This window comes from Sprattus sprattus (genome assembly GCF_963457725.1).
Source record: "Sprattus sprattus genome assembly, chromosome: 5".
NCBI classification, from domain to species: Eukaryota; Metazoa; Chordata; class Actinopteri; order Clupeiformes; family Clupeidae; genus Sprattus; species Sprattus sprattus.
The window spans coordinates 8,024,414-8,048,927 of record NC_137924.1 but is presented as its reverse complement, the minus strand read 5'-3'; the positions used below and the strand labels follow the sequence as shown (position 1 = coordinate 8,048,927).

Sequence of the window (24,514 nt, the reverse complement as noted above, 5' to 3'; positions counted from 1 at the left end):
TTTGAGTGTTCACTAAAGTAAAAATTGATTAATTCATTATTTTTCACTGTGGCTTATATGGCTCGGCCCATTTGTGAAAAACATATTTACAAAAAGAAAAAAAACATGCCGTACACAACCCACCACTACTGTCCACATATTTATATTACATATCCTACATGGTGTTTGGTCAGCTGGATGATAAAAAGGTAAACATGAAAATAGGTAACTAATCAGATTTCAAAAACAGCTCTTAAGAGTGTGGGACTACACAAACACTGACATGGTTGCAAATAAGTTATATATCAAGTGTGGGAATCTGTCTGGCTGAGAGAAATTGTACAATGTCTAATGGTAACCACAATGACGCTCCTATATGAATAAGTATGAATACGATTAATAAGTAAATGGTAAATCTGAATGCTGTTGATATTGCTTGTAATGAGATGAAGTCAACACTTGTTCAGGTTTTGACATTATGGTTGTAAAATGGTGTATCCTTTAAAAAAAACCACAGTGAGTCTCTTACTCACCTGACTCATAAACCAAAGTCAGGAGGCTGGATGTGTATATCTGAAGTGTATTGTCTTCCCGTCCAGCAATGGATGTGGTTAATAAACCATCTCGGTGTGTCTGCTGTTTTAAAGGCACCTCCTATAATTTTGTGTGAGATAGACAGTTGCTGTGGCCAATCATAATTAGTTTCACTTTCAGCTTCTGGTCTCATCACGTCAGCCAGTTGCTACAGGTTCACCAGAGACAAAAAGACTACAAAAACCCAATAACATTGTAGGTTCAGCAGATCCCAGAACTGCGTAACAAAAACATCGGGAGGGTTACCTAATAGCTTGTTTCAAACATAATTATATCGACTCAATACAGAAGATATAGCTTTGATAGCTATTTTTTTTTTTTTTTACTTTGAGTACGCTTACGTTGTGCATCATTATGCCTAAAACATGCTTTTCTTGTGTGTGAGTTTGTATACAAGTCCGTATGTGTGCAAGAGTAATTACAGAGAAGAATTGTGTGTACAAAGCACAGCACAGGATAATACATGCTTACCTTATTATGTTCCCTCCAGCAGATTGGATATTACCAAACAAACACTCGTTATTATAAAAATACGATCGTGACATAAAATATAAACTTGGTGTTGCTCATCCCATAATCCCAGCGATAACTGAGGTGAAAGAACATAATCTTTATACCTGTCTATTTAAACAAATATTAAAATATAATGGACATAATTGCATGATAACGTGATGATAGCATTATAACCAATAAAACAATCAAAGACAACACATGACAAATACATAGGATGCATAACCTGCATGAAGGAATCATCAACTGCTACATAAGGTACTCAAATTCAAATGCCTCTTCCCAACAGGCAACAGCCAATCTGATTTTTGAAGAAGAACGTCACAGCTTCCATTTCAGGCCTGCGTCACGAGTTTGCGCACTATCTCTATCGACGGAATTACAGCGAGGTTACATGCGACTGGATTGAATGGATGAAGTTTGACAACACGTTGTCCTTTTTTGGAATTCATAAAGATTTTCCCCTGTAACAATGCGGCGTAGTAAGGCCGAAGTGGATCGCTATGTTTCTACAGTACAAAATTCCCCTTCTTCTGTGAAAGAGGTGAGTTAGCCGGTTCAAGTCTGCGTGGTAGAAAGCTAGGATGGCTAGCTAACGTACTGTCGGTAGTGAGCTGGCTAGCTAGCTGTTAACTTACAAGCAGGCCTTACATTTTGTTCTTGTTTGATGGCGAAAGGAAATGCACGTATGTCATAAGAATAAACCACTAGACGCTCTGCAAGGGTCCCTTGTTAGATTTACTAGTATTATGCATTAATTTGGCCTGGTTTCGGACAACATTCTTATCCACTTCCCTGTGGAAAACGCGGCAAACCGGTGTTTTGAACATGTTTGCTCTTTTAAGTCAGTGTCGGTTATGCTATGCACAATTTTCAGCTTGTTGTGTTTTAGTCTTACTTTGATCATCGGGTTGATTGTATAACTATACATCTATTAGTTACTGTCTAGTACATTTGATGTAGCTAACATTTAGTGTCTAGTTAATGTTGCTCAGGTAACGTTAGCTACTTAGCTGCTACAGTGATTGCAAAGTTGTCAAGTTTATCAGCAGCATGAGTATTGAATCATGGCGTGTCAGTTGTCGATCTCAGTTTAGCACTCGGCTATCTACCGTGTGTTAAATGCATGACCGTGGAATCATCTAGTTCTTTGGCGTAAGCTATTAACTAGCAGGTATTTAAACCATAAAGCTCAGTTAAGTAAGTAAGTTAACGTCACCCAAATCCGCTCTTACAGCAGTAGCCTGGACAAGAGAATTGGCTATTTCCTGTTTGTAATTAATCACTAATCTTTTTGCAGAAACCTTTAAAAGGATTCTTGTTCGCAAAATTGTACTTCGAAGCAAAGGAGTATGAGCTTGCAAAGAGGTAAGCAAGAGTTAACGTATCAAAGTATTGATTCTATGTGGAGAAACTCAATTCGAGCTAACTACGTTTACATATCATTTGCATGTACAAAATATGTATTTATACAAAATGTATGTACTAATTACCTGTTAGAGATCATGTTGTTTTAAATGTGATATCCTTTTTTTAAAGACATGTATCAGCATATTTATCAGTCCAAGAGAGGGATCCCAAAGCACACAAATTCCTTGGTCAGCTCTACGAACTTGAGGGTGACACTACCAAAGCCGTAGGCTGCTACAAGGTTTGCATAAGTTTTGCATTGTATGAGAATTCTGCTGCAAGCAGAAGGCTTTATTTTGTTATGCTCTGTGAATCAAATGTCTAAATTGGCAACATGTAGGCCAATGACATGTCAATATGGAATGCTGTTGGTTACATGCCATAAATAACCAAGTGAGTTTTAAGAATGCCATGTTGAAGCTGTGTTTGTTTACAGCGCTCGGTGGATCTTAACCCAGCCCAGCGAGATCTTGTACTTAAAGTGGCAGAGCTTTTGTGCAGTACAGAAGAACGGAATACCCGAGCAGAATTTTGGATAGAAAGGGCATCCAAGCTTATGCCTGGCAGTCCTGCCGTTTTCAAGCTTAGGGTAAGTCATTTCTCACAAGAGTATAATGTGAATGTGTCTGTGTCATATTGCGATCTCAAATACTGCAGGCAGTGTGAATCGATCACACATCGGCAAGAACATGTGAAGATGCAACAAGTGTCACTTTATTACCTCCAGCAAGGAGGTTATGCGATCCGGTCCGTTAATTTATTTATTTATTTGTCCGTCTGTCTGTGGACAAGATTTCTCAGAAACTACTGGGCGGATCTTTCTGAAATTTCTGGATCTGGGTCCTGGGACATCCCCATTAAAATTATCCGGATCCAGATCCTTGCTGGAGGTCTGCAGAAATCTCGGATTGCTCTTGTTAAAGTCATGTCCTTTTTTCAGGAGAAACTGTTGAGCAGACAAGGACAGCAGGGCTGGAACCAGCTGTTTGATCTCCTGCAGTCAGAGCTGCAGTTGCGTCCAGGGGACGCTCATGTCAATGTGAAGCTGGTTGATTTGTACTGCTCAGATGGAAGACTGGAGGAAGCCGTCAACCATTGCTTGGCAGTTGAGAATGCAGGAGTCCTTTGTAACAACTTGGAGTGGTACAGCACTGTCGTGTGTACATTGCAGGTTTGTCGCAGTTTGTCTTCATTTAATAATGTTGATTTCATGGTTTATATAGTGTAGATTTCTGTTCTCTTTTATTTTTTATACAAGTCAGATCTCAGGGTTTCCCTTCTGGTGCGATGGAATCCTTGAAGTACACATTGTTAGGCTTAGGAGGAAGCCTTTTAACTTTGATTCTGTTGGACTTGTCCTGCAGGACTACCTTAGCCAACCGAGTATATCCTTGAATGACAAGACTTGCCGCAAGTTTCAAAAGGAGCTTCTCCTGGCCCACTGCAACCTGTTGAGACAGACAATTTCTGAGAAGGAAGTTGCACATTGCGTGGATACCTTGCAGAAGTATGTTTTCATTTTACCGCATAAATAATTAGTATTTTACATGGGAAAACTGACGGCAGAGAGTAATGTTAAATGTGTAATTTGTGTTGCCTTTGTTTCCAGTTTTGACCATGCCATGAAGTCTCTGAAGAACACTGCCACCAACACTACTGATGAGCTTGCAGAGATGTTCACGGAGCTGAAGGGCCACTTGTACCTCTATGCCGGGACGTTGCTATTGAAGATGGCCTGTGACCGTGAGCAGCAGTGGAGAGCTGTGGTTGACTTGGCTGCCCTTTGTTACCTCCTGGCATATCAGGTAAGACCTGCAGGGCTCTTGGTGATATTGAGAAAAAGGCAAGTTTGTATTCACTGGCGATTGTTGTTAGTTCTACACTCAACTGTTTTTTTTCTCTCAGGTTCCCAGACCAAAGACAAAGAGTTCAAAAGGTGACGACCCCTTTCAGCAACCACTGGATCTCCTGGCTTGCGACAGACAGAGCCAGGCTGGCCACATGCTGCTCAACCTGAGCCAAGATGTTGACCAATTTGTGAAGGAGGTTGTTGAAGCGTTCGGGAACAGGAGCGGCCAGGGGAGCCTCTTTGACATGCTGTTTGGTGCTGACGCCCCTGCCGTTCTGTCCTTCATTGGCAACGATGACATCCGTTCCATCGCTGCTCAAGCTCCTGAGATTGCAGATCTCATCAAGGCTGATAATGGTGATTTATTCACGGATTCATTTTATTTTATTATATTTTATTTATTGTTTCATACACACATTAAAAATAAACATTGAATCATGCATGTCAAACAGGCCATGACATGTATAGAGTTGCAACCCAAAATGTATTTTAAATGATTGTGGTTACACAGCATAATTCATTTATGGGTTTATAAAGTGAGTTTGTGAGCTGATTGCGTACACCGTAGCCTGGGAAACATCTGATTTGAACTGATTATCCACAGGTGCAATTCTTCTATACGGAGGAGACTTGCAGCGTCTTACCTGGCTTGGCTTGCAGTGGTCTTTTATGGATCAAAGGCCCGCTCTTAAAGATTGGCTGAGGCAGCTTTTTCCCCGCCTCCCCCTTGAAACCTCAAAGCTGGATACGAACACCCCAGAGTCCATCTCTCTGCTTGACTTAGAGGTGAAGTGTTTTAATATATGTTCGTAACACTTTTAAATCCCACTTTGTGTGGTGAGGACATGATTCTGTGAAAGAAATATGCTATATAGTTATCATGATATGTTTTACCATTATTATTAGTATAATCATCATAATTATTTCCATGAATTCCTCATGCTTTGTCTGTTAATGTTGATTATACTAATAATAATGGTAAAACATATCATGATAACTATATAGCATATTTCTTTCACAGATTCTAATGTTAAGTTTCCTTGGCATTCAAAATAATAATGTATTGTGTTTAATCTGATGTTGCAGGTCTTTCTGTGTGGAGTGGTGTTCACAAGTCACACTCAGCTCCAAGAGACTGCCAAGATCTCTGCGGGCTCCCAGCTGCATGAGCCCAGATGTCTACCTTTGCAGGTCCTCAAGCTTCTGTCCACAGACCGACAGCGAGAGTGGTGGAACGCTGTGTACATGCTAATCCATAAAAGAGCCGTGTGAGTCTCTCCATCTTCAAATAGATGAAATTAGAAACATAAACACATATTTCGATCATGGATTTTTTTTTCATGTTGTCATATACAGTACCAGTCAAAAGTTTCGACACACCTTTAAGTGTTCTTCACTTTTATTATTTTCTACATTGTAGATTAATACTGAAGACATTTAAACTAGGAAAAAACACATATGGAATGATGTACTAAACAAAAAAAGTGTTATCTACCATATAGAAAATAATAAAAGTAAAGAAAGATCTTCTCTAAAAATGAGGAGGTGTGTCCAAACTGCCCTCAGAGTCTGATTTATTGTGCTTTTCCTTGTAGACCTGGAACATCAGCAAAACTGCGAATGGTTGTCCAACATGGCTTGAGCACCCTGCGAGCTGGGGAGAAACATGGTCTGCAGCCAGCACTGCTGGTACACTGGGCCCAACACCTCAGCCAAACGGTACACCTGCTGCCGCCCGTCTGCAGAACACTAGAACACAGTTGTGTCTGCTGTCACACAACTTGATCCGCACTGCCATTTGTCACTTTTTGTATGTGAACAGCTTTTCAGTCACTCAAAGCCTCAAGTCCTACAGATGGTTAAGTAATCACAATGTGTGGCAAAGCCTCTTGTCTCGAGATGTGTGCCGTTAAAGACGCTAGAATTAGTTGAGGGTATTACAGTTGAAGGTACGTCACAACGTCTTATCTAGTCTGACTAGTAATTAAATACTCATGTCAGATCCTTCATTCCTTCACAAGGTGAGCTGTTGCTGTGATGTGGTTTTGTCTGATCTCACCAAACCTGTTTGAAATTGAAATTCATACAAGGCTTGTGTACCAACTGAGTTTATTGCTATATCACAAGTACTTTACTTATTCCATAAAATATTTGTCTAGTATTTAATTCAAACCTCATGTTATTTTTCAGGGTGTTGGTATAAACTCTTACTACGACCAGAAAGATTACTCCGGCCGTAGCGTGCACTATTGGAAAGTGGTGCTCACTCTCCTGGAAAAGATAAAAAAACGAAGAGGCATCCCTGAACCTCTTGAGTCACTGTTCTTACATTTCTCTAGTAAAGACATACAGGTAATGGAATCACGGACACATGGAGTTGACGCCGGATCTTAAATCACAACTTCTATTACATGCTTAGATGATAGAAGAATATGTTCAGAATATTTTGCATAAGCCCTAATATCTGTCCCACCGACATGCAATTACAGATTCTGGAGGTTAAAGGCTATGAAGAAGAGGCTGCCATTGCCTTTGCTACCCTTCTTGATATTGAGGGCAAAACAGAAGAGGCTATCACCACTCTTGAGGCTATCAATAGCATCTCATCCAATTGGCAACTTGCACGGGTATGTGTGTGTTTTACATTTTTTTTTAGTTCACCCTTGATTCCTTGATGAGCTGTAATCATATTTATTTTGGCATATGGATTTGCATTTTATCATGTGTTTCCAGATATTTCAGAGACTGTCTGAGGAGGCTGGGAATGGTGTCGAGGAAACCCAAGATCGGTGTATCTCATTCCTGAAGCGGTTCCGGAAGCATCTGATGAAGATTTATAATGCCAATGCAACTGACGTTGATAAGGTTAGACTACTACCTCTGTTAAGGCTCCAGCATACTAAATCACCATGTCACATGTTATATGTACAATACACCAGTGAGCGCTGTCAGGAGTGATTTCCAAAATCTGCCAGCTGTCTTAAAGGCACTATATGCAACAATTATGCTTCAGGATTAGGGTTAGGATAAGCAGTTTAACCTTAAAATAACAGCTTAAAAAAAATTGGGGCGCTACAATGACTTTTAATATGGAGAATTGCGTCCGTGCCAATGGCATAGCAGGGTCGATAGGCATATAACTGCCTTCTGTAGTTTTTCCTGCCGATGCCCGCCGACCTGACTTTGATTACCTTCTGCCGATCTAGTAAGTAGCTTATTTGCCGTCTTGCTTAGTCTTGTGTTGCACATGATTGATGTTTGACTGTGTAAGGACAGTTGTTGAGTAACTAGTTTGTCATAATGTCAAAGTCAGCACATTTCAAGAGATTTCGTTAGTTTTAGCTGCTAGCATACCTTTAGCGAATAGCTATTAATCCTTAATGCACCTTTAAACGGAGAAATAACTTCTGGTACAGTGATAGTTAACCTAGCCAACCCAGCTGTCTAACTGGCTTTCGGAATCTTAAGGCAACATTATGTAACAATTTTACCCTAAAATAACAGCTTCAAAATAATTTAGTGGTACACTGACTTGTAATACGTAGAATGGTGTCTCTGCCCCTGTCAAGAGATTTGTAGTTTTCCCAGATGCCCAAAGTCATCAACCTCAGTCCCGTTTTAGGCTAGCATCCAAATAAACTCATTTTACGCCTAAATCAATCCTCATCAATCTCACTTCAAATAAACCCTTGAGGTTTGCAACCCTGAAAACTCTTCTAACTAGCTGTAATAAATTACTGTCCAATGTATGTCATACACAATATGTGCCCTTTATCATGTCATCAACAACATTTTATTAGATTACACGTAATCCAAACGCTTAGAAAACAATGTATATAGGCTGAAAACGTTTCTGTCAAACTAAAATTATCATTTTGGTTATATTAGTGTTCACATTCTTTGTCACAAGCAATAATATTTGTCGTATTTGTGTTAAGTCTTGTAATATTACTCTACCTTGTCAGTCGACATGCTTCTGGTGTTGTCTTTGCTGGTTCCATATCCTTCAGCTCGTCCACTGTCCATTAGGAGTATTCAAAGTGTGATCTGTATTTACGACAGTGGTGTAAAAGAACACTACACTCTGCAACTTTAGGGGGAGCTCGGTTGCAAAAAATATCAAAATCAGCAATGAAAGACTTTGGCTAAAAGGGATAAAAACTATTTATGGATAGCGTTAAATTGTTTCATAAACCCATTTAAACAATCCTAAAATAATTAATGGGATATTAAAGAGGTACGGGCTTACTCTGATTTGAACCTAGTTTATTACTCCTTGCATTACTCGAAGACTTAAACTGTGGCTGAATATTGCTGGCATGGTCACTGAGTCACGGTTAGAAGAAATTCCAGAACACATTTTCTGGAAAATTGACACAGGCTCCTATTCCCATAGACACATTTCCAGCAAAATCACGGTTTTCAATGCGAGAGGGCATGAGGTATTACATATTTATTGTAACCCGTGTTGATGACAACACAATGTTGAGCCCATGTTCTATGTTTCGTCTGGTCTCGTTTCATTCTCATTTTTTTTTTTTTTGCACTTTTGTTATACATTCCTGTACTGGTGGAGGGCACTGGCTAAAGAAGCATTCATAGTACAATAATGTCATGAGATTGGACTCCTTAAGAACGATTAGACTATTGAAGGTTTCGTGAATTGTTTCCATTTTTCTGTAGCTTCCCGTATCAATGGAGGAAGTGATGGACCTGCTAGAGGAAGTGAACCAACAGCTGGGTGAGAATGGGGATGTGATGGATGAGGAGGAGGGCCGCCCCTTCCACTCCAGCCCCCAGCAGCTCACAGAACCAGCCGCTGCAAGTTCACACATTAAATTCTCTCCGTCGCCATCAAAGAATGCATCATCTCCTTCCAGGAGACACATGGTATGTTCTGAGATCATCTATTCCTGTATTTGGTAAAGACCTCTAAAATATTGTTGTGACTTTCTATTATCTATTTATTTATTTATTTTAATTATATTATTTTTTTTGTTTAACTTACAAGTTCTCTCCCAAGACACCACCTCATTGGGTAGAGGACCAGAAGTCTCTTCTCCAGATGCTATGTCAGACAGTTGAAGCACTGAAAGTAAGTTAATTTCCCTTGTGATGATAAATGACGGCATGCATGTTTTATTATAGTAGTCATGCACATTTATTTAACATTTTGATATAGTTGTCCTAAAAGACAACTTTGAAAGAAAATGTCCTATGTATTTTGTAAAAAAAAATGTAAGTCTTATTTTAAGAAATATTTGTTAACTTGCTTTGGTCAATGTAACGGCAACACCAAACCTGCTGCTAAAGGTACACTTTAGTATCCAAAGTTCCAAACGTCTGGACACTGCACTATCAGCTCATTGCTGGATGTTTCCCATTACAGAACGAAGTCCATGACTTGAGACTCAACTCATCTGACGCCACTGCGTCCCCCCATCACCGGGTGTATAGCGAAGGGTTTAGTGAATCTCTACAGGAGTCATTTCCACCTGCACAAACATTCCATGGTGCCCCTCTCACAGGTACAAGTTTATGCATTTTTGGAAGTTAAATGAGATTAAGAATTATTTTGAGCATGAATGCATGCCATATCACTTGCACATTTAAAACTAAAAAACCGGCTCTACACACAAGTCCACCTCAAATTTCTAATCAAGATCATGATGTTTGTTTTCTTCAATTTTGGTTATTGTAAAGTTGATCTTAAATTTCATTCCAAAACTGTCATAAGCAAATATTAACATGTAAATATATTTTCTTTTGCAGTAACCACCACTGGTCCCAATGTGTACTATCCGTCTCCTGCTTACAACCAGCAGTATCTTCTACGTCCTGCTGCAAATGTCACACCAACAAAAGTATGTTTCCATGGCTTACAGGAGTTGAAAATGTATGTGTGTATATATATATATATATATATATGTTGTCCCCTGACCATTAATGTTTGTTTGTTTGTTTGTTTGTTTGTTTTTTTCTTCCAGACACCAGTGTATGGAATGAACCGTCTGCCACCTCAGCAGCACATGTATACTCCACCGCTGCAGACAGCACCAGCATGTGCTTATCCTCAAGACTTTGGGACGCCACTTCGCTTTGAGTCCCCAGCAACAAGTTTCCCCTCCCCGTACAGTGAAGAGTACTACAGCCACAGTGTCCCTCCGCCTACAACCAATCCCCCTCTGCCAGAGCCTGGATACTTCACCAAGCCATCTATTGCCCCGGCTCCCCAGCCTCCAAAGACTACTGATGGAAAGCCGTTGGACTTTGGAAAGATAAGCTTTGGCCAGCCTGCCGAGCCCTCTAAAGTGCCAGCCTTTGGCACCCAATCACCAGCTGGAGCAGGGCCATCCGGGGCCTTCAAATTCAATTCAAATTTCAAATCTAATGATGGTGACTTTACGTTCTCGGCCAATCAGGCGAAAAACAGTGAAAGTCTCTTGGGACTATTGACGTCAGACATGCCTAGAAATGATGGACAATCAGAATCTAAACCTACAACTCAAGACCAGACACAAAGTCAAGGTGGGGTGTTTACATTTGGGAGTAAAAGTGTAGCTGGGTTCTCGTTTGCTGATGCCGCACAAAACCAGACCAGTTTATTTGGCAAACCTGAGGTGGCCGGGTCAGTAACTGTGGAGCAGGAGGATAAAGTTGGTGAGAGTGATAATGAAAGCACACATGTTGAAGAAGATGAAGATGGACCACATTTTGAGCCCATTGTACCTTTGCCTGACAAAGTAGATGTGAAAACTGGAGAAGAGGAGGAGGAGGAGATGTTCTGCAACAGGGCAAAGCTATTCCGATTTGACACCGAGACAAAGGAATGGAAAGAGAGAGGAGTTGGGAGCCTCAAAATTTTGAAGCACAAGATATCAGGCAAAGTACGTTTGCTAATGAGGAGGGAGCAGGTCTTTAAAATCTGTGCCAACCACTACATCACTGCTGACATGGTTTTGAAACCAAATGCTGGATCTGATAAGTCCTGGGTTTGGTATGCTATGGACTATGCCGATGAAATGCCAAGGACTGAACAACTAGCAATCCGTTTTAAAACATCAGATGAGGCAGCCCTTTTCAAGGTCAAATTCGAGGAGGCACAGAAAGTCATACCGAACTCACCAGAAAAACAAGATCAGCCGGATGGAAGCAAAGTAGCTGCAAAGCCTAATTCTTCGGAGGCACCAAAGAAAGATCTAAAATCCCAATTTGCTAAGAAAGAGGGTGAATGGGACTGTGATGTGTGCCTCGTTCTGAATAAGCCCTCATCTAAGAACTGTGTTGCCTGTCAGACTCCCAACCCTAACTATGCAGAGACTGAGGACAAACCATCTGAAGAACCCAAAGGATTTCCTCCAGCTCCCACATCGGTTGGAGGGTTTACCTTTGGCATTACTGGAGAGGCTGCAAACGACACAACGAAAGCATTCTCTTCCTTTGGCTCCCAGATTCCCGGCTCGTTTAAGTTCGGAACCAACTCCTCCTCGTCCCTGTCAACATCCATTAGTGATCCTGCAACTTCTGTGGCCTCGGCAGCCACTCCATTTGGGGCTGGTTTTGGGACTAACATCTCAAACAAACCTACAGAAGATGCTTCAACAATTAAACCTTCATTTTCATTTGGTAACCCATCAAGTAAAGTTGATGACGAGGCACCAAAAGCTTCATCATTTTCATTCACTGGATTTGGTGCTCAGTTTGCTAAGAAGGAAGGGGAATGGGACTGTCCTACCTGTTGTGTAAAAAATGCGCCTTCCTCGAGCAGCTGTGTTGCTTGTCAGACTCAGAACCCATCAAGTAAAGTTGATGACGGAGCACCAAAAGCTTCATCATTTTCATTCGGCACTGGATGTCAGACTCAGAACCCATCAAGTCAAGTTGATGATGGAGCCCCAAAAGCTTCATCATTTTCATTCGGCACTGGATTTGGTGCTCAGTTTGCTAAGAAGGAAGGGGAATGGGACTGTGCTACCTGTTTAGTAAAAAATGTGGCTTCCTCAAACAGCTGTGTTGCTTGTCAGACTCAGAACCCATCAAGTAAAGTTGATGACGGAGAACCAAAAGCTTCATCATTTTCATTCGCCACTGGATTTGGTGCTCAGTTTGCCAAGAAGGAAGGGGAATGGGACTGTGCTACCTGTTTAGTAAAAAATGGGGCTTCCTCAAGCAGCTGTGTTGCTTGTCAGACTCCAAACCCATCAAGTAAAGTTGATGATGGAGCCCCAAAAGCTTCATCGTTTTCATTCGGCACTGGATGTCAGACTCAGAACCCATCAAGTCAAGTTGATGACGGAGCCCCAAAAGCTTCATCATTTTCATTCGGCACTGGATTTGGTGCTCAGTTTGCTAAGAAGGAAGGGGAATGGGACTGTGCTACCTGTTGTGTAAAAAATGGGGCTTCCTCAAACAGCTGTGTTGCATGCCAGACTCCGAACCCATCAAGTAAAGTTGATGACGGAGCACCAAAAGCTTCATCATTTTCATTCGGCACTGGATTTGGTGCTCAGTTTGCTAAGAAGGAAGGGGAATGGGACTGTGCTACCTGTTGTGTAAAAAATGGGGCTTCCTCGACCAGCTGTGTTGCTTGTCAGACTCCGAACCCATCTAGTAAAGTTGATGACGGAGCACCAAAAGCTTCATCATTTTCATTTGGTAACCCATCAAGTAAAGTTGATGACGGAGCATCACAAGCTTCATCATTTTCATTTGGTTCCAAATCTGTTTCAGGTTTTGGTGCCCAATTTTCTAAGCAGGAGGGACAGTGGGATTGTGACCAGTGTCTTGTCAGAAATGACCCAACGTCTTTGAAGTGCGTTTCCTGTCAAGCCCCTGGTCCTGTTCAGCCTGAAAAGATTCAGATGCCCTCTCAAGGTGGATTTGCTAAATTTGCAAAGAAAGATGAGCAGTGGGACTGTGATGCCTGCTTGGTAAGGAATGAAGGCTCCTCCAACCAGTGTGTCTCCTGCCAGACGCCCAACCCCAGCGCAAAAAGCTCAACTAGTTCTGCGCCTTCAAGCTCCTCCCTGGGCTTCAACTTCGGAACAGCTAGTGGTGGTTCCTTCCAATTTGGTGACAGTAAGAAGAAAAGCGCCCCGGCACCTTTTGAAACCCCCAGCAGTGCAGGTTTCTCTTTTGCAATCCCAACTGGTGGCTTTAAGTTTGGCGGCCAGGAACCTGTCAAGGAAACACAAGCCACTGAGAGTGAAGCAGCTTCTGTCGGCTCTGCATCTATGTTTCTGAAAAATATTGCGGAACAGCATAGGGAAAAAGAAAACGAGACGACCGCGTCAACATTGACGCCCTCTATTGAGAAACCTGAAGAAGAGGTAAATCCCCTCTTCCTGCCTAAGCCCAACTCATTCAGCTTTGCAGACTTGGCAAACTCTACTCAAGAAGGCTACCAGTTTGGCCAAGAAGATCCCAGTTTCAAAGGGTTTAAAGGAGCAGGTCAACAACTTTTCAAGACTGTTCAGACAAACCAGAAAGCAGACACCTCTGAAGATCAAGATGAGGAGGACATGTACAAGACTGACGAGAATGACGACATTCAGTTTGAGCCAGTGGTGCAGATGCCTGATAAAGTAGATCTCGTCACCGGTGAGGAGGACGAGGAGGTTCTCTACTGTCAACGTGTGAAACTCTTCAGATTTGACCCTGATTTAAGTCAATGGAAAGAGAGGGGAGTTGGCAACCTCAAACTTCTGAAGAACTGTGCGAATGGAAGGTTGAGGGTCCTCATGAGGAGAGAACAAGTCTTGAAGGTTTGTGCAAATCACTGGATCACTACAACAATGAATCTAAAGATTCTCGCCGGCTCAGACCGTGCTTGGATGTGGCTTGCAAACGACTTTGCTGACGGAGATGCAAGGTTGGAGCAGCTGGCTGCTAAATTCAAAACCCCAGAGCTGGCAGAGGAGTTCAAGCAAAAGTTTGAAGACTGTCAAAAGCTGTTGTTGGACATTCCTCTGCAGACGCCCCATAAACTGGTTGATACCGGTAGAACAGCACATCTGATTCAGAAAGCAGAAGAAATGAAATCTGGACTTAAAGACCTTAAATCGTTCTTGACCGATGACAAAAACATCAAAGATAATGAGGGTAAAAAAGACCTTTCATCCCAATTCGCTAAGAAAGCGGGTGAATGGGACTGTGATGTGTGCCTTGTCCTGAATAAACCCACATCTAAGCACTGTGTTGCCTGTCAGACTCCTAACCCTAACTATGCAGAGACTCAGGACAAACCATCTGAAGCACCCAAAGGATTCAACACGTCTGGGCTAATCATCAAACCTCATGCGGACAGCACTGGTCCCACTTTGGAATGGGACAATTATGATTTACGGGAGGAAGCTCTTGACGACAGTGCAGATACATCTGTTTACGCATCCCCATTAGCCAGCAGTCCTGTTCGTAAGAACTTGTTTCTCTTTGGGGAATCCACTGATGGGTTTAATTTCAGTTTCCAGCCTGTCGTAAGTCCTGCTAAGTCACCAGCCAAAATAAATCAAAGCGGAGTATCTGTTGGGACCGATGATGAACAAGACACGACTCAAGAGGAAGAGCGGGATGGTCAGTACTTTGAGCCTGTTGTGCCGTTACCTGACCTTGTGGATATATCAACTGGGGAGGAAAATGAGCAGGTGCTTTTCAGTCACAGGGCCAAATTGTACCGCTACGTCAAAGACCTCAACCAGTGGAAGGAGCGTGGTATTGGTGACCTTAAAATTCTACAGAATTATGATACCAAACGAGTGAGGCTAATTATGAGACGGGATCAAGTCCTTAAACTGTGTGCAAACCACTGGATATCTAGTTCAATGAACCTCGAGCCAATGAAGGGTTCTGAAGGGAAGTCTTGGATCTGGAGTGCTTTCGATTTTTCTGAAGGAGAAGGCAAAGTGGAGCAGTTGGCAGTCCGTTTCAAACTGCAAGATACTGCCAAAACTTTCAAAGAAATGTTTGATGAAACAAAGGTTGCTCAGGAGAAAGAGGTCCTCGTAATCCCCACACCCTCAACGGAAAGTCCAGTACAACAGACTATATGTGGTCAAGCTGCCGTCGCTATTCTTGAAGAGACCACACGTGAACGCACTGACCTGTCTCAAACCACATACCACACACCAGAGAAAGATGCCACTCAACACAGCCCTCAGGCTTTTTCCAAATCTTTGGTTTCTCCACCGAAATTTGTCTTTGGTACAGATTCAGTGCAGAAAATATTTGGGAGCCCCCCCACTAAAGATGCATCACCACCAGGCATACCCACTAATCCAAAAGAAAAAGCACCAGGCACATCAGCCTCAAGCCAGCCAGCCATACCTGCATTCAAGGTTCCTGAGGGAGGTAAGAAACTCTGCTTTAACATGACTAATGAATGTTTTCAAATGTCTGTCAGTATTAACATAGGGCTTTGAGAGGATTGTCTACAATTTTTTGTTTGTTTGTTTTTTTCACACATCCATTGCAGAGCATTTTCTTTTTTTTAAGCAGTTCAGAACATTGCACTTGAATGGGATTTGAATTAAAAAAAATCCTGTATGCATAGTGCTTCTCTTGGGGAAACTACATGGTGATCAGTGATGAATAGAATATAGAGCATGATATTGAATGCTCACATAAAAAACATGTAATGTGGTCAACCATCATGTCCCAAAACGACTAACGCTTCGATTAATTGAACCTAATAGTCACTCTAGGCCTAGTTTTTTCACCCACCCACCATTATTTTCTAGGACTGGATTTTAGGCTTTTCAAAGATAACCCTATGGCTTTTTGGACCAGCTCATCATCCACCCAGTTTGAACCCCAAGGTATTCTGTCACTGCACTTTTGTGTGTGCTGTGACTTATCACCCAATGAGCAGTCACCCTCTGGCTGCTGCTGCCAGTTAACCTGGTTGTATGGTGTGGAAACATGCATTTCTTTTGTTGCAAGGATTGAATCTAACCTGTTGCATGTCCATTGTTTCAAACCTGACAGACTACTAGGCATGCATCATAAGGTTTTATTTAGTTGGTTTATATACTATGTATGCAATCATTGGTGTTGTGTCAGGCACCAGATTGTTACCCCTGAAAATGATTACACCCTGGAAGTGGGGGGAGTAGATGTTGTTCATGCCAAGCAGTTTTCACGCTGTTGAAATGGGACACCCACAGTTCCCATTGCAGGAATCTGCTGTGCATAGGACCTTAAGGTCAGGCACATATTTAGTACAGGATGTCTAGCAACAGCAGTGTTACAGTGACACTACTGATCTGGGTATGGAACAACATTTGGAGGGGGGAAAAAACACAATGAAAATGTGAAAGGGATTTACAACCTTTTACATGACTTCAAACCTCTCCACTTGTAACTGTCCTAGACCTCGTGTAAACACCCTTAAGTCAAGTCTAAAGCTTACTAATTATCAGTGTGGAGTATTTGTTTTCTCTGCAGTTGTTTATGGCTACGAGATGCAATTGTTATTTGTAAAAGAAACACCATACTGCTCTTTGTAGCTAAATGCATGTCCAATCTTGAAGTATTTGCATGCCTCAATATTTGTGTGGAGCTAACACATTTAGCCCAACACCGTACAATCTGTACAGTGTGAGTTTGGTCCCTGGATCAAAGCTCAGAGCAAGGAGTCTTGGAAGGGGAATGCCACTCATTTTTCTGAATTTCAGAATGTCTTTTTTTCCCCCTTTTTTTTTGAGGGAAGAAAGAAAGAAAGAACTGCACTAACAAGAGAATTTGAATGAAGTGGTGCTTAGAAACTAGCAAAAGTCAACATATCACACTGGAAGTGTTTGTAGTCTCTTGTTAATTTCATAGGTTTCCATATAGCTAATTGTTAATGACACGTTTGCCCCTGCAGCATCTGTCTTTATCAATTATTTTCTGTCTGTAGTTCACACACAATATTGATGCATCATCACTCTTTTAATATTTGATGCATTGCCGTATTTGCCTGGAGTTGTGGCAGGGCCGGAGTGGGGTCACTTTTCAGCCCGGGAATTTCAGGCCCAAGACCGGCCCACTTTTCCATGGTAGTGGAAATTGGATAAATGAAGCAGTAGTTCAGCTCTTACTATCTTGTAGTCTTTTTTATTAATACCATGGTTCAAAAAATAATGTAAAGGTTAAATAATAATCCACTTAAGCTAAGAAGTTAACGAAAAATATTTCACAATCCCACAAGGATAGGTTGATAAATTAACAAAAGCAGAAATAAATAAATAAAGCATTTGAAACATATCCCACTCTTCAACAAGGAGGCATATTGAACTAATGTTTACAGTTCAACTCACAGTACAGTATAGTTACATTGCGAATAGCACCAACAGCATACATCATCAGAAACCACCTAAGCAGTGCACTGGTTTCAGCCACTTTATCTACTGTATAACTGTGTCGTTGCTTATAGACATGAGGATTTCCTTCTTTGTGCACATTAACATGAAAGCCTCCAAGTTTTCCTGACTCAATGAGCTTCGTAGCCTATTCTTCACAAATGTTAAGGTTGAGAAGCTTCTCTCACTTGCAATCTGTGTGATGGACAAAGTCAACAGAAACTTTGTCCAAAGCTAACCCAATGACATGATAAGCATCTGTGAGGAGGTTGTACTGTGAGAGTATTAAATGGACACCAATGGCACAGTTTTGCAGCAGGAACAGGTCCTGCTTTCAAGCTCCATCTCTGATTCTTCCATATGGTAGTCCGCCACTATTCTCCTGACCTTCCTGTGCCACCTCACTAAATGCTCTGTCATCTAACGTTAGCAGACATTTGCTGATTTCCTGGAGTGCTGAGTTAGGGAGCCCATTTATCTTTATTTCAGGAAAGTTTTTAGGGGAAAGACAAGCGAAATGAGGCAAGTTTTGCATTTGCTGAAATCCTTCTATCCATGCTACCTGCCACAGTGTCCAGAACAACATTATGGACATTCACCTCAAAGGCAGCATCAGATGAGGCTACTGGTTCATCATCTAAAATCTCCCCTGGCATTATTTTTCTTTCATCAAGTACTGTCATATACTGCTCTTTCTTACATTAAATAACTTGAATTCATATTGTTTACTCTGTTATCCTCTCTACCTGTAGGCTAAGTGTAGTCATGGACTCCTCATTGCAAATTTCGGGCTCATCATTTTCAGCAGGAGTCATTTTACTGCAGATCAAGTTTGAGTCTTTGCATAATATTTGCGAAGTCTATGGATCGCCATATTGGGTATAAAAAGGCTAATTTAATATTTAGCTTGCGAATAGGTTGACAACGCTGCAACGATATTAACCAACGCTACAACGTTAGCCGAATAGTTACGTTGCTTATCATTAGGCCTATGTCTCTCTTTACCAGTTGACACTTGTGTTTGTCCTCTTGAAAATAAATCGGTAAGGGCAGCATTTGGCAGCATCCTCCTCCAATGCCTTTCCCTCCCATCCCTGCCTCGTATCGTTGCGGTAGGGCCGGCCCATCCGTAGCCTATCTGAGAAAACTTTTTTGGAAAAGACGGGCTATGGACCCAACCAACTGTAGGCTATTTGGGAGGGGAGAACTTCCTCGCATGGTACAACCCATGCAGAGGCTGCTGTGTCATAAGGCACAACCTGTGTAGGCTACTTTAAGAGAAGATGGACTAACGTGACAAATAAAATAAAAAAATACAAATTAAAATCTCGACCGGCCCAGAAGTGAAGCGGCCCATCGGGAATTCTCCCGATTCTCCCGATTACCCACCCCGGGCCTGAGTTGTGGTAATATTTAAATCTCGTCAAAACTCCTTCAAAATTAGCCTGATCTAAATTTGGACATTACCATGTGCATTTGGGGGGGGGGAAATGTGTCCAAAGAAAATGGCCAATACTGCCATGTGATGTTGAGGTGTATAGTTCTTAAGAATTGGTGTAATTATACTAGGGATGCAAATGATTAATCGACTTTAGATTAATTGTCGATTAAGAGGTTGCTCGATCAAAATGTATTAATCACGATTAATCGCTAGAGGGCGCTAGCGCGAGAGACCGGTTGAAAACAAATGTTCTCTGTGTAATGCGGTATTGAAATACAATAGTTCCAGCACTAGCTCACTCAGTTATCATTTGAACACCGTGCATGCTGCTGTCCTGCATGGCACCACCAGTTCACCTGGTCAACCTAAAATCACAGCTACACTGTATTATACCTTCTCTCGCTTACTGCCGCGAGTTATGGCTTATAGTCTTAAAACTCAGGTTAGCTAATAGCTCGTTAGCGGGCTAGCTCACTGAGACTTCATAGAATTAGCTACCTAGCTCGTTAGCGGGCTAGCTCACCTTGCTATGAATGTGAATATCTCTGTCTACTCCCGCGCTAACGTGTGCCCGCGAGTTTGGCTCATGAGAGTTAGTAAGTAAGTAAGTAAGTAAGAGTTGAGTTGGCTATTTAGCTTGATAGCGGACTAGCTCACTCAGGCTTAATGATTAGATACCTAGCTCGTTAGCGGGCTAGCTTACCTTTGCCTGATGGCTTGTCATTAAGAATGTTACTACTCTATCCCTCACTACAGTGAGCGCGAGTTAAACTTCAGAGAGTTGTGTTGGCTATTTAGCTTGTAATAGCCTAGATGCAGTTTCTTCATAATCTATAGGCTCAATAATATTCTGTTTGGCTCTATTTAATTTCTTCTATTCTTTTTTGTTTTATGTCTGTTTCAAATGCAAGAACTGAGCCAGTCCATAATTTATTTCTTTTTTTTTTAAATTAATGAATGGATTTTGTTATACCATTAAAAAAAACTTTTCTGCTTTCTTTTCCTAATGCATAATTACTTGAGGAATGTATAATAGAATAGAATAGAATTATCATAATGTAATATAATAATAATAGGGCCTATTTTTAAAGGCCCTATTGAAGCACTGAAACTCAGGTGAAAAAACGCCGCTTATCAATTAATCGAAAGTCGATCGATAAGATTATCAACTAATGATTAATGAATTAATCGATAATTTGCATCCCTAAATTATACCCCACATTGGTATTTGTCCTTGCACAGAGCTCAATCACAATTACTATAAAGCCTTTAAACTTACGTTTCTAGATGGATACCAGGTTGTTTCTTTGGTCCTCAGTGAGAGGCCTGCTCTGAAATTTTGTAAAATAGGCAGCATTCCCTTGCGCATCTAATTTGTCATTGATGCTGATTATGTAATTTTTGCATTTTTCTTCATTTTTACGTATTTTAATTTGTACTTTCTAATTTCTAATTTAGTTCACTCACATTTGCTACGACAGACTGTCAGCTTTTAGCTTAATCTGCATTATTATCCGCAATGATTGCTGCAATCCTGCCCGTGTGACCTTTGTTCCGAATTCATTTTTATTTATAAAGCGGCCTCACTAACCATCAAAGAGGAAGTCATCTCCAAGTCTAGACCTGGCGTGGGGGATGACTCGGCAGATGAGGTTGAACTCGTGTATGTGCGGGAGCCCACGAGCGAGCAGGCAGAACTGGCCCGGACCCTCAGGCTCCCCCTCACCTTCTTCTGTTATAAGAACGAGCCCGGTTACATCAGTGACGACGACGATGAGGACGGTACGGCAACTTTATTTCAAGGATAGCCCCTTGAGATGTACCATCTCATTTCCGAGGGGGTCGTTCCAATATTAACAAACAATACAAAGATAGTCGGGAGTAAGTACTACACATAATTGTAAGGCATAAACACAGAGACAAACAGACATACACAACCATGCACACTCTAACAATGCTCCCCAGAACTAGCCCCCACATCCCCACCTTCATGTGCTTAACTGCGCCATTCACTGTAGTAGGTGGAATTGAGTATAATGTTGCTTTGCGTCCATCAATTGTGCAGATGAAGACTTTGAAACTGCTGTAAGAAACCTCAATGGGAAGCTGTATCCTGATCCGCTGGTACAAACATCTGGTGCTGCAAGCAGTGGTAGGTGGAGTGCATTCATCACTGAACTCTCATTCTCCATTGAATTCTACCCTAGTTCATTGCCGGCTGTTTGTTAGTGATAGTCTTTGACTTATGGTGTGCTATATTGTCAGATGGTACGTCCCACGATGTCAAAGATCCAGAGTGCGTGATCATCTGGGAGAAGAAACCAACCCCTGAGGAGGAGAGCAAAGCCAAGAGCCTGCGGCTTCCCCCAACCTTTTTCTGTGGAGTGGGCACCGACTCTGACACTGAAAGAGATAAGGCTGAGGACTTTGAAACAGAGTTCAAAAAGGTGCAAGAAGCTCTGGTGGGTGAAACTTCTTAACCCCCCCCCCCCCCCCCCCAACAAAAACAAAACATTGCAAACCAAAAGGCATTGATTTATACTTGAAATAAACCCTAGTAATTTACGCTTATGACACAAACACAAATCAATTGTTTTACAAAGCCAAACATACAGATGCAGCACCATCTGTTGATAAATGTTGTGTATTGCAAGGCAGAATCAGAGGAGCTGTGCACATTTTTGATAACCTTGTTTATTGGAGAATAGTACACATCAAAGTTTTGATCCTTTTTTGGATTGACAGGGAAATTCAGTTGACACATTATCATTATGAAAAAAATCATTATTCAATCACCGTCATCTATGACACTCATACTTATTTAAGTTGGCCGATGTTTCCGTCAGTGGTGTAAACATTTAACTCATTCAACTCAATTGAATGAGAACTTACAATTGAATGAAATGGGAAAATATAGTATTCTGTTCAATATACTTCCAAATAATTTCAACTTTTTGTTTGTTGCATTTTTATTAATAAGTCCCAATATTTCCCCAGGATGAGCAGACAACTGAAGATGTGGAGTCCTCTGAGGCTACAGGGTCAAGTACAAGTGAGGTGAAGACTCAAGGCCACGAGGCCGTCTCAGAACCTGCTGTCAGGGATCAACCAGCTGTCAAGGCGGAACCAACTGTCACAGAAGAACCAACTGTCACAGTAGAACCAGCCGTTACGGTGGAACCAACTGTCAAAAAAGAACCAGCTGATACCACTAGCAGTGGCAACTGTCCCATTGACCTTTCTACTAAAAAGAGCCCTGAGTCCAATTCCAGTGCTGGTCCAGGTATTTTTTATTTATTTTTTTCGGTCGATGAGCTCTCTTTCCTTGTGATGTTTCAATTAAGGATGTCATGGTGGACACCAGTTTCTACATCTTCTTGACATCTGAATTCTCTGTGTCTTATTCCAATACAGGTCCGTTTGCATTCGACTCCACTGGAGGATTCTCATTTGCAGACCTGGCTCAGACCTCTAATGAATTTGCTTTTGGGTCCAAAGGTTGGTTGTTCTGCAGAAAGACACAGAACTTTTGTGGATATATTTGGCTATTTGCTGGCATAGGTAACCCTGTTGATGGATTTTGTCATGATTGTTTTGTCTTTTAACAGATGCCGAATTCTCCTGGGCAAATGCTGGGGCTTCAGTGTTTGGCAAAGCCCCAGAGCCCAAAAATAATGGAGACGGGGAGGGAAGTGATGATGAAGACGCCACAAACAACGTAGACATCCACTTTGAGCCAATTGTGTCATTGCCTGAGGTATGTTTTGAGTTTGTTTCTGCAGTAAACAGCTTGTCTGTGGTGTGGAGAGCTCAAGTTGATTCTAATTGCGTAGTAGTATGTGCAGGCATCATAAACAACATTGGTCTTCCTCAGGTTGAAGTCAAGTCTGGTGAAGAAGACGAAGAGATCTTGTTTAAAGAGCGTACCAAGTTATACCTCTGGGATCGGGACTTGAACCAGTGGAAAGAACGAGGGGTGGGTGACATTAAGATTCTGTTTCACCCTGCGAAGAATTACTACCGTGTGCTCATGAGACGAGAACAGGTACTGAAGGTGTGTGCCAACCACACCATCACACCATGCATTGAGCTGAAGCCCATGAACACCTCTGCCAGTGCCTTGGTTTGGACTGCCATCGACCATACAGGTATTATACATACTCCTCACATATTAATATTTGTGTGAATTCTGTGTCATTGAGTTAAACCCGAGCTTGGTCCCTAATCTTTCTAAACAGAGGGTGATGGTAAAGTTGAGCAACTTGCCGCCAAGTTCAAAACCCCAGAACTGGCTGAATCCTTCAAGAAAACCTTCACAGACTGTCAGGCTCGCATGTCCCATGAAGGTGACACCACGCAGTTGTCCAGAGTCCAAGAGCATTCGAGAGAGGGCAATCCACTGGTGTACTTCACCATTGCTGTCGACGACCAGCCAATTGGGAAGATTACCATGGAGCTGTTCTCGCACATCGTACCCAAAACAGCAGAGAACTTCAGGGCCCTGTGCACTGGGGAGAAAGGCTTTGGATTCCGCAACTCTCTCTTCCATAGAGTCGTCCCAGACTTTATGTGCCAGGCGAGTACCACTCCATTGTTAAAGTGTCTAGCTTGTAAGGTATGCTAGGGCATTCTGTGGAAAGAGTGTGTGTGTGTGTGTGTGTGTGTGTGTGTGTGTTGTATTAATGTTGTGTATTTATTCTGGTCTTCTCAGAGTGGTGATATTACCAATCAGGATGGCACTGGAGGAAAATCCATTTATGGGGGCAAGTTTGAGGATGAGAACTTTGATGTCAGGCACACAGGACCAGGCCTGCTATCCATGGCAAATCGAGGGAGGGACACCAACAATTCCCAGTTTTTCATCACCCTAAAGAAAGCAGAGCACTTGGATTTCAAACATGTAGCATTTGGTTTTGTAAAAGATGGTATGGACATTGTCAAACAGATGGGAGAACTTGGCACGAAGACGGGGAAGCCTAGTAAAAAGATCGTCATTGCCCAATGTGGACAACTCTAGTATTGTGTTGCACTTGCTGTTTTTTTTCTGAATTTCCTACAGAGGGCTGTCCTTCTGTTATTCCTGATCTGCATATTTGTGTGTATAATATACATGTTACCCTTTTTTAAATAGGTTTTTGCATGGCCTAATAAAGTTAAAAGCATTGGCAGTATAGAAATCTATCTGTCATCATGTTTTGTATAATAATAATTATGTCTTAAGTTCTATTCATTTATTAAAGAATGAGTTGTTGATCCTCAAGCTTGTGGTGTTTTCTCAGTCAATGTGTGATGGAATACAATGCATTTGATTACTTCTAGGTGCAAAGAAGTTGCCAGTACACAGATTGTTATGCTTTTGATCAGTATTCTTATATTCGTGTCTAAATGTCTTAT

The 24,514-nt window shown here is 41.7% G+C and overlaps 1 protein-coding gene across 2 annotated transcripts; it reads left to right on the top strand.

Moving 5' to 3' along the window:
* The first annotated feature begins 1,464 nt into the window (after positions 1-1,464).
* ranbp2 (RAN binding protein 2) lies at positions 1,465-24,380 on the top strand. 2 transcript variants are annotated; one of them, XM_080838982.1, is made up of 29 exons: positions 1,465-1,627; positions 2,384-2,451; positions 2,623-2,734; positions 2,930-3,082; positions 3,434-3,664; positions 3,858-4,000; positions 4,103-4,298; positions 4,399-4,699; positions 4,947-5,128; positions 5,429-5,610; positions 5,938-6,061; positions 6,533-6,694; positions 6,832-6,969; positions 7,076-7,207; positions 9,026-9,232; positions 9,354-9,437; positions 9,732-9,870; positions 10,115-10,206; positions 10,330-15,688; positions 16,078-16,155; positions 20,699-20,902; positions 21,186-21,272; positions 21,386-21,582; positions 22,118-22,403; positions 22,535-22,618; positions 22,729-22,877; positions 22,995-23,268; positions 23,359-23,696; positions 23,832-24,380. In XM_080838982.1, the coding sequence occupies exons 1-29, from the start codon at positions 1,556-1,558 to the stop codon at positions 24,135-24,137; spliced, it is 10,080 nt and encodes a 3,359-aa protein (XP_080695108.1). In that variant the 5' UTR covers positions 1,465-1,555; the 3' UTR covers positions 24,138-24,380. The 2 variants fall into 2 exon arrangements, with proteins under 2 accessions (XP_080695108.1, XP_080695109.1); XM_080838983.1 differs by lacking the exon at positions 16,078-16,155.
* The last annotated feature ends 134 nt before the right edge of the window (positions 24,381-24,514 follow it).

What these genes read in the sequence shown, in the direction of transcription:
- ranbp2 (XM_080838982.1), top strand. Translation starts at nt 1,556, where the DNA reads ATGCGGCGTAGTAAGGCCGAAGTGGATCGCTATGTTTCTACAGTACAA. An exon ending in GTTACCTCCTGGCATATCAG is followed by an intron (nt 4,299 to 4,398) that starts GTAAGACCTGCA and finishes TTTTTCTCTCAG; the next exon opens with GTTCCCAGACCAAAGACAAA. An exon ending in CCAATTGGCAACTTGCACGG is followed by an intron (nt 6,970 to 7,075) that starts GTATGTGTGTGT and finishes ATGTGTTTCCAG; the next exon opens with ATATTTCAGAGACTGTCTGA.